Source organism: Arvicola amphibius, chromosome 12 (genome assembly GCF_903992535.2).
Source record: "Arvicola amphibius chromosome 12, mArvAmp1.2, whole genome shotgun sequence".
Lineage (NCBI taxonomy): Eukaryota > Metazoa > Chordata > Mammalia > Rodentia > Cricetidae > Arvicola > Arvicola amphibius.
Window position 1 is genome coordinate 24,382,728 of NC_052058.2, and position 12,226 is coordinate 24,394,953.

The 12,226-nt window shown below is 41.2% G+C and overlaps 1 protein-coding gene across 1 annotated transcript in view; it reads right to left on the reverse strand.

Moving 5' to 3' along the window:
- Positions 1–204: 204 nt before the first annotated feature.
- Positions 205–12,226, reverse strand: part of LOC119827886 (zinc finger protein 431-like) — a 52,883-nt gene continuing 40,861 nt past the window's right edge. The window contains exons 4-5 of the mRNA XM_042056066.1: positions 820–943; positions 205–589 (exon numbers count right to left, since the gene is read on the reverse strand). Coding sequence (XP_041912000.1) covers positions 931–943 — 13 coding nt within the window. The 3' untranslated portion in view covers positions 205–589; positions 820–930. The remainder of the gene's footprint in view (positions 590–819; positions 944–12,226) is intronic.

Below are 12,226 nucleotides of genomic sequence, written 5' to 3' on the forward strand. Positions count from 1 at the left end.
TTTGTCATGATTTAAAAAAAAAAAAAAGCAAAAGGTACAAATCAGTGAGAAACATATGATAATTTTCAGGTCTCAGCTGACTCTAAGTTCCCTGAGTTTTTGTGCTGCTCAATAGATCTCACACACACACCTAATAAGTTACTGTTTAAAAAGGAACTTTACATGTCAATTTGCATATTAATTTTTGAAGTGTTACGGTGTTGCTAGGACAGATTATGTAGTTCTTTATTTTTAATTGCTAGAGTATTAGCATTAGACAAGGGGGAGGTTGATTTGGGCTCACAGTCTCAGAGGGTTCAGTTCATCAAGACAGGAAAGCACGGCAGAGTAGCTTATTGAATGGGAATGGGAAGCTGAAAGGAGTGCTCCCAGATGCCAGGGCAGTGCGCATCCTCCCGGGGCCTGCTTTCTCGGGCAGGTAGCTCTGCAGCCTCCTGACAGCCTGTTCAGGTTTGATCCATCCGTTAGATCAAAGGCCTCATGAGTTAGTTGTCTCCAGAATCACCCTCACAGGCACAGTGACGAGTGGGCCTCACCAGTCCAAGGCTTTCTTAATCCATTTGTGCTTCTGCGAGACTCCCCATCAGGCCTGAGAAGAAAGAAAGTTGACACCATCTGATCTTCTCACTTCCTCTTCTTCTTACCTTTATTGAATGAGGAAGTAACTAGTGGTTTAATTTTTGGGTTTCAAATCATTATAACACAATTGGTTTTTTTTTCTCTTAGACAGTGCTGCAGGAGGGGCATCCCCACCCAAAAAAAAAAAAAATCAGATATTTCAGAGAAAACCAAGCGTTTGGTAAGCATCCCCACCGTTACCTCGCGTTTGAAGTTCAAGTATCCTGCAGTGTTTGAGCTGTGTGGCTGTCAGCAGTTCTCTGTCACCTTTTCCCTTCAGAGGTGTCCCACCACCTGGCAACTTTTTCCAACTTAAATCCAGAAACTGTTATAAAAGAAAAAAGAATAACATCAACACATGGAAATGTATGAAGAGAATAAAAAGTACCCAAAGTTAACCACATAAGAATGCACTTCACACACACACACACACACACACACACACACACATACACACACACACCCTTTAGGTACTATTACTTTGGGTACCAGCAGAACAAAAGTAACTTTTTCAAACTTCAGCCAGAGCATGCAGTTAATATGAAAACACATCAAATACATTATGATTAAATACATGTAATATTATACATATAATAAATACATAATTAAAAATTATGATTTTACCATTGTGTGTACTCGTGCTGCTTATGGAAGGGGATGTAGAGGATGAGAGGAGATTTTTAAGGATCCATGGATATTCTTAGGCACAGGATGCTGATCTCGGAGATGCCCCTGAGGGTGTTTAGTGTCACACAAAGGAACTTGATCTGTAGCCACAGCCATTAAGCAGGCCAGGGTGGTCAGAATTAAGTTTTACCCAGTTACAGTAGGCATGAGCAACGCTGTTGGATTATTCAAACAGTAGTAACCAGTTTTGTTGTTGGCCTGACTGGTGAAAATGTCTCTCAACAGAATGAACTAAAGTTGTCAATGGTTTCTTTGAAAGAAGCCCAAGACAGCTTGAAGAGTAAAATTGCGGACTCCCTCAAGAAGGTGGAGAACTGTAAAGAGAAGATGAAAGACACTGTCCAGAAGCTCCGGACCTCCCGGGTGAGCGCCCTGTGTCGTGTGTTACTTTCTGAATTACCTGGTGTCTATACAGGTTGTTCTCTCTGGTGGAGTGGAGAGGAAAGGATACAGCGCCAAGGTAACTGCTACTCACTGCCGCAGCTACGGCTCCGCGCTGCTGGACCTCGCGGAGGTGCTGTTATGTTCTCGTGAGAACGAACCACTCCATTTTAGAGAAGAAAGGTAGTAAACAATTTTGCAAATAATTACTAACTAAAAATTACAGTGTGAACTATGAAATCATAGAGTGTGTAGGTGAGCACAGGGACGTGAGAAATCTTTGTTTCTCCTGATCATTTTTGCTTCAAATATAAAGCCGCTATAAAAAGTTAAGTCGGTTTTCAAGGTAGCATTAAGATAGCGAATGCTTGAAATAAGGAAACGAGAGAGCTCGGTCTGTGTCTGGGGGAGTCTGGTAGGAGAGCGCGTGGGGATTTGTTTTAGTGTCTGATCACTCAGGGTTCCTGTGAGGGGAGTGAAGTGAGAAGGGACAAAGTTAGAGGTGGGCAGACAACTTGACTTCTGTTTTGAATCAAGATTTTAAAGTTATCGTATCCAAGTAATTCCCAATAGTGAAAATTGTCACTAATAATAGAGGAAAAAACTCATCAGAACAGAAATGGAGCCCAGGAGTAGATTTGACAGTTTTTGGAGAACGGCTGCCGTATGTAAAGCTGATGGATCGTGGAGTTTATCTATCTACATGGTGGGGGTGCTTACTCAAGCTCTGGACCTGACCCCACCCTCCAATGAGAAGGGTTGTTTGTTCCTCTAAGAGAAAACAGCTGGTTATTTATGAAAATCGATCTTTATGTGGATTAGAAATTTAAAATTTAACAGATTTAGAACATTTATATAATCTTTGACCAAATGAACACACACATCCTACCTCCACAGTCTGACGTTTTAGCCGAGACTAACCTGGAACTCCTGATTCTCCTGCCTCAGCCTCCTGACGTCTTAGATTATAGGCTAAATGTTTTTAGATTGAAATGAAAACTTAAAGCCTACAGAGAGACAAGACCTATAAACAGTTTCTGTGCCTGTGAAGAGTTTTGTTTATGTTTTATCAACTGGACACAAACCTGGACATATTTGGGAAGAAAGAATCTCAACTGAAAAATTGTCTCTGTCAGATTAGCTTGTAGAACATTTTCTTTACTAGTGATGGATGTGGGAGGGTCCAAATTCACTGTGGGTGGTGCCAGCCCAGGCAGATAGTTCCTGGGTTTTATAAGAAAGCAGGCTGAATAAGTCAGTAAGCAGTGGTTTGTAGCATTAGGTCCTGCTTGTTGGGGTTTCTGACCTGCCCAGTTACCAAAGCCGGCAAGTCCCAAAGAAAATCACTTATAAACTGATTGGCCCATTAGCTCAGGCTTCTTATTGGCCCTTGTAGCTTATATTAACCCATTATTCTCATCTATGTTAGCCACATGGCTCAGTACCTTTTTCAGGGGGGGACAGGTCACATCCTACTTCTTCAGCAGTCTGGGCAGGACTGCGGAAAGAGCTTCCTTCTTCCCAGAATACTCCTGTTCTCATTGCCCCACCTCTACTTCCTGTCTGGTTTTCCCACCTATACTTCCTGCCTGTTACTGGCCAATCAGCATTTATTTAAAATATGATTGACAGAATATAGACGATTGTCCCACACCACTGTGGTTCATGGCCTCTCCTTCAGTTCCTGCCTCTAGGTTCTTGCCTTGAGTTCCTGTCCTGACTTCCCTTCATGGATGACTGTAAGATGTAGGCTAAAATTAACTCTTTCCTCCCTAGGCTGCCTTTAAAATTTGTTTGTATTTTGTGTGTATGGGTGTTTTGACTGCATGTATCTCTCTGGACTGTGGACCCGGTGCCTTTGGAAGCCAAAAGAGGGCATCAGATCTCCTGGGATTGACATTGCAGACAGTTGTGAGTCACCATGTGGCAGTTGGGAGTTGAATGCAGTTCCGCTGGAAAACCAGCACTCTTACCCACTAAACCATGTCGCTAGACAACCCCAGGTAGCTTTTGATTGTGGTCTTTATCACAGCAACAGGAAGCAAATGAAGGAATTGTACACAAAGAGTGTTTAGAAATTCATAAAATAAATAGAAATGAAAGGTGAGCAATATAATTAGGTCCTTTTCTAAGGAGAAATTTAACTGGTTAAAAAGGTAAGGCAGGGAGTTGCTTAATGGGGATAATGAAGATGTCTGCAGTGGTATGTGGTTTGAGTAAATATACATTCCTTTTGTATTTTAAATGAGATTATCTTTTTAAAGAATCATCAGGTGCTAATAATAGTCATTATATAAACAAATAGAAAGATATTAATAGATAATGTGGCTTCCCTGAAGTATGAGAAATAGTTCAAGAATGATCAGAACCCGCCTTTGGATTGTTTTGGTGGTGTTTACAGACAACCACAGAGCTTTGTAGGCACAAACAAGCATTTGCAGGCTAAGCTGTGCCACCAGAGTGAGTTCTTTCCCACACACAAAAAGAATCTTTTGGAAAACTAGTAGTGAGTGATCAAGTATTCAAAGGCTGACAGCCCAGCCCAGGGAGTTGCAAGGATCACTTAGGACTACTTAGGATGAGGCAGGACCGGGCAGGACCACACTAAACTCTGTGTCTGTCCACTGGCTCCCACCCAGCCAGGGGAGGACCCATCACACCAGCTGCAAGCCTCAGCAAACCGCTTCACCTAGTTTGGGGACAGGGGTCCCTCACTTGCCAAGCCCAGCCACTCCACTGCACATGGGGACATTGGCCCCTTACTCACCTTGGCCTACCGTTCCTCCCCATCTGTGGAGAGAAACCCCTCACTCACTACACCATGGTGCAGCTGCTAAGCTGACATGCTCTCTCCCCACAAGGAAGCCCAAGAAGCAGCACATGAGAGAGATTGTGATTTCTTCACAGAAGAGCTGAACTGGAAGGCTGGCTCCCAAAAGAACCCTCCCATTTGACTGGTAGATCTGCTAGAGGCTCTGATTTGGCTTGTGAGGTCTGAGTGACAGGACCAGGTGAGCAGAAGGGGACACAGCACTGTGTTCCCAGCCCTGGCTGCTAACTTGAAAGACAGACCTATCCCAGATTGGCCAGAGATTTATGCCAAATTCAAACAGCAAGTCTCTTGTTCAGTTTTAAAAAGAAGTATACAAATCAGAAAGAGGCTAATCAGACAATGTTGTACTAGAGGAACTTGGGTAAACTCAAGAACATTATACCCAAAGTCCGCGCCCAGCAAGTGGTTTAAAACTGATAATGACAGCCCCTTCTGTGAAAAGTCTTGGGTTCTAAGGATCTGAAGCAACCCTTTCCCAAAGGCCCTGGCCCCAAATCATTACCAGCTCTCCCAAGCATATTCCCAAGATTAGAGGCAGAACTCTGATTTGCTCTATACATCAGGACCTTAGAGAAACCTCCCAAAGCCTAGGCAGGTTGCCAAACTCATGGAGGCCTAGTTTCAAGTATCTTCTAGAAGTTCTGAACTTAGAATTTGAGATTTAAGTGTAAGGTCTATTTGGAGTTAATTTGTGGGAGCTGTAAATGGTATCTCACGTACTGTGTAATACACTACTAAGTTACAACACAGAAGAGTAAAATTGGTGATATAAAGGATTGGCCAATGCTTGGGAGATAGTAAGTCACACAAAGTAGAATTTGGCTGAGGGAGAGCTGCCTCTGAAATCCCCCAAAGACAAGTAGTATGTTAATCAGGACTGTTAGAGATTTGGATGCTAAAATGTTAATGTTTATTTACCTTTTGTGTATACAAGTCTGTAGTGAAAACAAATGAGAGACGCTCTGTGTAAAGGATGTTCTAGTGTAAGCTGGAGCATCATAGTTTTAAGAGGGATTTCTTAGTTGTGTTGTACTGGATGCTGTGTAAACATCAATCCATGAAGTTTTGTACATATTTGTTGTTTCTTGGTATCAACTACATACTCATATTAAAATCCAAAAGCATGGTTATAGGAGTGATGCCATGTATCATATGAAGAATGTCTTGTGTTTTATTCAAGGTTTAATACCTACAAATACAGTTTGTACCTAAGAAATATTAATTTGTTACATTATCTTTTATAATTTTGATTCAGCTCTCTTTCATTTGTTATTACTCAGAACTATCTTAAGACAAACAGTCAGTACCTTCCTGTGATCAACTGTGCCTGCTTACAAAGGATGACCATGACCAGGTTTGCTGACTGTTGATATTCTATCATAAAAGAAGGTATCCCCTCCATCAAGTGTATAGTCTCTTTTCCAGGCAAATGTATACAATTCATCACTAATGATATGTAACCTTGTGGTTTTAGGGATGAGCAGGGTACACAGCCTGGGAAAGACTTGGGAGGATGTAGATTCTGTATATGCACCTATGAGAAAGCCATCTTTACAAGTAGGAATTTACATTGAGTGCTATCAGGCTTACTTCCTACATCCACTGAGAAAAGTAATATACTAGAGAGTATATGGGCAGTGGAAGAGTGGAGAGAAGGTAAGTTCCACATATGGCAGCTATGTACTTCCTAGGTAGAGACATCCCTGTGTGGCTGCCTTTGGGTATTTTAGTTAGAGTTTCTATTGCTGTGAAGAGACACCATGACCACAGCAAAACTTAGAAAGGAAAATATTTGATTGAGGCTGGCTTACAGTTTCAGAGGATTTAGTTCATTATCATCATGACAGAAATCATGGTGGATACATGTAGACACAGTGCTAGAGAAAGAGCTGAGAATTCTACATCCAGATCAACAGGCAGCAGAAAGTGACTATGACATACATCCTCTAACAAGGCCACACCTCCTAATAGTGCCGCTCTCCACAGAACATTGGGGGTCATTTGGACTAAAACCACTACTGTATCAAAATCCTTGTAAGTGTCTCTTCAACCATGCTCAGTAAGTAAGCTCAATAAACTCCTTGGTTCCCCAGGATGGACTTTGGTGAAATTGCACTTTGAAAATCTTCATTGGGACTTACAGTTAGGATAAACATTGCTTCCCCCACCCAACAGGGGAGAAAAATCTCATGACAGATCATAGACATATGTGTCAATGTTTCTATTTCTCATGATATTAGAAAAAGGAAGCAGTACATAGAAGAACATAAATGTGTAAATGCCCTTAATGAAAAAAAGGACTTAGATATATGAAGATGATGACTGGGTGGCTCCAGAATAAATAAGACAGGAAAGGTTTTGCAAGCTATGAGGGTTTGAGTAAGTTGTTTAAGGTATATAAAGGATGAGATTTAGAGATCATGTATTTATTAAAGTTGGCAAGGTCAGATATCAACTGTCTCAAGGACTGGCTAAAATGTATGTCAAACAAAGTTTATTAAGATGTATCTGGCTATTGAAATATTATAAAGTAGTTAAAAGTACAAAACTGGTGTAAAACTGAACTTCTAGGTGTTTAATGATCATTCTTAGAGGCAATTCTAATGTGGTTAGAGGGACCAAAAGGGGGAATATTTCTCCCCTTTCCATACAAGGTCAATGAGTCCCTAAGAACAAAGGCCATTGATCACTTATTGTCTAGTTCATGGAGGCCATGGAGAACCCACTCAATGAATCTGAAACATTATCAAGTCTAAAATGGAGGATCAATGTGGAAAATATTTCCTCAAGGCTTCAAAGAAAGCCATAGTACATAAAACACAGCCTTTGCATTATTCTCACATTGATGGACAAATGATAAAAGAGACATGAAGAGTCTGAGATTCCTTCCAAGCCCAAGTGACCTCTGAGGACTAGTTGCTCAACTGGACTTGACAACAGAGAAAGAAAGATTAATTTTTGCAACCTGCATTGTTCTTCAGTACTCCAAGAGAAAATTTAATCAAAGTGAATTGGTAACAACACAAGGGATTGCACTCCAGACATTAGATATGAGTCTACATGAGATGTTATTTAGATAACAAATCTCACTAATACTTTCTTCTTGATAAAAAGATGTTGTCCAGATGTGAGACATCAGACCTTGGCTCCTGAAACACTTTCCCACAGCAAAGAAGGGCAGGGCATTGTTTTTTTTTTACCACTGAGTAGTACTCTAATGTGTATATATTGCACACTTTCTTTATCCATTCTTCCATTGAGGGGCATCTAGGTTGTTTCCAGGTTCTAGCTATTACAAATAATGCTACTATGAACATAGTTGAAGAAATGCTTTTGTAGTATGATTGGGCATCTCTTGGGTATATTCCCAAGAGTAGTATTGCTGGATCCTGAGGGAGGTTGATTCCCAATTTCCTGAGAAACTGCCACACTGATTTCCAAAGTGGCTGTACCCAAAAAATTGAATATGGTATGTACTCACTCATTAGTGGACTCTAGCCATAAACAAAGGACATTAAGCCAATAGTTCACAAGCCTAGAGAAGCTAAATAACAAGGTGAACCTAAAGAAAAACATTTATAGATCCTCCTGGAAATTGGAAGCAAACATGATCACGGGGCAAAAGTTGGGAGCATGGGGGTGGGGGTAGGAGTGAGGGGAGGGCTGGAGAAGGGGAGAGGGGGAGAGAGAAGGGAGAAGAAAAAGACTGGTGAGAGCTTGGAGAGTGGGAGGGTCAAGATTGAGGAAGGGTGAATATAGGAGCAGGGAAGAAGGTATCTACATTAAGGGAGCCATTTTAGGGTTGGCAAGAGACTTGGCGCTAGAGGGGATCCCAGGTGTCCACAGGGATGTCCCCATCTAGGTCCTTGGGCAGCAGAGGAGAGGGTGCCTGAACTGGCCTTGCCCCACTATCAACACTGATGATTATCTCGAATATCACCATAGGATCTTCATCCAGCGACAGATGGAGATAGAGACCCTCATCAGAGCAATGGACTGAGCTCCCAAGGTCCATTTGAAGAGCAGGAGGGAAAAGATGAGGAAGGAAGTCAGGACTGCAAGGGGTTGGTCCACCCACTGAGGCAGTGTGCCTGTTCTAATGGGAGCTCACCAAATCCAGCTGGACCAGGTCTGAACGAGCATGTGATCAAACCGGACTCTCTGAATGTGGCTGACAATGGGGGAATGACTGAGAAGCCATTGATAAAGCCACTAGGACTTATTTCTACAGCATGTACTGGATTTTTGGGACCCTAATCTATTTGGATGCACAGCTTCCTAGGCCTGGATGTAGGCGGGAGGATCTTGGACTTCCCACAGGGCAGGGTTTCCTGCCCTCTCTTGAGGGAGGGGAGGAAGAAAAGTAAGTGGGGGAGTGGGAGGGGAATGGGAGGAGGGGAGGAAGTGTAAATTTTTGAATGGAAAAATAAAAAAGAATATGTCAAGGCTAGTGCAAAAGTTGGCAATATGTAAACACTTTTGTATGTTTTTACTACTTCAATTTAGGATCACTGAAAGAAGCTCTGTTTTTCCACAATGCTTCCAAAAACTTATTTTCTTGTTTCCTAATTCCCAGTCATCTTACAGTGATATTTTCTTAAGAGTTTCAATATTGAAACACCCCTTATCCAACCTCCATATATTGTCATCAATTCCTAGCACCATCACACAACTTCTTTTTTGTTCTTTGTTTGTTTGATTGTTTGTTTGTTTGAGACCGGATTTCCCTGTAGCTTTGAAGCATGTCCTGGATCTAGCTCTTGTAGAGTAAGCTGGCCCCAAACTCACAGAGATCTGCCTGCTTCTGCCTCCCGAGTGCTGGGATTAAAACTGTGAGCTACCACTGCTCGACTTCACACTTCTTAAATCACACACCAGGACATTAATAACAAACCTTTGTACATGCACTTGAAAAGCATAAAATAATGTTTGTGAAGAAACTGATATATTCAAGTCCATTTCTTCATTGTACCTTTTAAGTTCATAGTTTATTAAGTACATACATAATTTAGCTAGTTTTCTAGGTGTCACATAATACTATTTTGAAAGTAGTAGTGAGGATAGATATCTCAGTTCTTAAGTCAGGTATTCCTGTAGCCTTTCTACTAGAACCTAAACCCATTTGACCTTTTCTACACTTTTCTACGATTTTTCCATGGAAGAATCCAATGGGACGAAATAAAATTGAATTGATCTTTAAACTGTCCCACAATTGTTTTAACACAACTTCTCTTTCTGTAATAAATATTGAACTATCTCTCTCCAGGTGAATGACAAGGCGTATTTATTATTGTAATTTAAGGAATATTTGTCAATGTCAGGGAACAGTATGGCATATCTCACTCATAAGTTGTATTTTATGGCATTACCATCTGGACTATCTGTTATGTGCTATAACTGCTTTTTTATTCAACACTTGTGGTCACTGTGTGGTCCTATAAAAGTAACCTCTCAGTGCCAGGCACTCTACCTATTTGGAAATCTAAAGTCAGTGAACAAGTTTTTAATCTTCTCTGGTAACTTCTGCTTGGAGACATGCTTCTGACCAGAAAAGTATTGCTTACACATATGATCAAGGCTACCTGATTCAACATCAAAAAGTTTGTCTTCAATGCTGGAGGTACTGCTATTCTAGAATTAATATGCCTTCCCAGGGATAAATCATTCACACACTTAAAGTTTAAGAGACATAAATTCCTTTAATAGCAGTATGCATTCAGTGGTGGTTAATGCTAAAAGAGGAGACAACCTGGCCCAGATTTTGCATTCCATATACACTGTCATCCTTAAATCTTTTTTAGGTTCAGGCCTGAGGTTATACATCAAACAGTTTAAATAGGGACAGGAGAAAGCAAGTCTAGCCACTTAGGCAGATGGAGATTTACAGAGCAAAACTATCTTTTAGATTATGCATTATAATCACAATAAAAATATATCATAATATATTATTTAAAAGATATATAAATCTTAATATATGATCTAAAAGATACATTTAAAAGATGTCTTGATGCCACAATCCTCACACACACACAAAGGACATAGAACACAATTTTTTTTTTTTTTTTTGGTTTTTCAAGACAGGGTTTCTCTGTGGCTTTGGAGCCCATCCTGGAACTAGTTCTTGTAGACCAGGCTGGTCTCGAACTCACAGAGATCCACCTGCCTCTGCCTCCCGAGTGCTGGGATTAAAGGCGTGTGCCACCATTGCCCGGCAGAACACAAAATTTTTAAAAAATGTTATGGGAAAGTCACCTCTCCACATTGTGATTGTTCCTAAATCAACAGCTATTCTGAGCCATTCTTACCTCAGAATAAGCCTTCTTTTGCCTACAAGCAAGCTGGCTCAGAGAAAGGCCACAGATGCTTCTTTGATGGACAGCCATGACTGATATTTATCTCAAGTCTGTGATTTCTGTACAGAATTTTATTTTTTAAAGTTTTATTTTATGTATACGGGTGTTTGCCCACAGGTATCTGTAGTGAAGAGCGGCGGGCTGTGTTCCTGCCACCCAGCTCCCAGCCACCTGGCTAGCTTATGCCCCGAAATAACACACAAATTGTATTCTTTTAAACACTGCCTGGCCCATTAGCTCTAGCCTCTTACTGGCTAACTCTCACATCTTGCTTAACCCATTTCTAATAATCTGTGTAGCACCACACGGTGGTGGCTTACCGAGAAAGATTCAGCATGTTTGACCTGGTGGCTGGTTTCATGGCATCTGACCCAGAGAGGAGAGGCATGGCGATTGCCTCACTTCCCTCTTCCCCCCAGCATGCTGTTCTGTCTACTCCACCCACCTAAGGGCTGGCCTATCAAATGGGCCAAGGCAGTTTCTTTATTAACCAATGAAATCAACACAAACAGAAGACCCTCCCACATCAGGTATCTGTGTGCAGTGCCTGCAGAGGCCAGATGAGTGAATCAGATCCCTTGGAACTGGAGTTACAGGAGATGGTTAGCAACCATGGTTTCTGGCATTGTAACCTGTGTCCTCCGCAACAACACTCAGTGTTCTTAATCGCTAAGCTATCTCAATCTTTAAATGAAAAGCTAAGCTGCATTTTCATTTAAAATTTAGTTTTATACATTTTAATTAAAACATATTGTATCACTTTCCTCCATCCTTGTCCTCTCCTTCTGTTCCCAAATTTTCCCCTTCTAATTCCTTCCTTGTGAAGTCTGTGTGAATAAGTGCAAGTATATGAATAAAACCTGCTGAGTCCATTTCTGTTGGTTTTGTGTTATGGTTTCAGAATTGAACATGCTGTTTCAGATACACAAATAGGGATTTCATCCCTGCCTGAAGCTAATTCAACCAACTATGGAATTTTATACTTTATTGTGCAACATGAATCTGACCCTTAAGTGATCTAGGTTGACTGGGACAGAAAACATTATCAAGAATAGAAAACTTGAATTGGTAAATACCTCAGCTAACATTTGCTGGTGCCACATCCCTGAAGTTCTAGGGTTGCAGGAATGACTATGGACACTGTCCTGAGCAAATCACAGGCTCCCTAGGTTCAATGGGCCTCCCATGATACCCTACTGACCATTCTCATTTTGGATGACTTTGAAATCCTGACATTCCTACCTCTACTTTCTAAGTATCATGGCTACACATCTGTGCCACCATGCTTGGCTTAGTTGGCTTCAACTTCATTTAATCAGTCATTAGAATGATGGGATGAGTAAGATGAACAGTT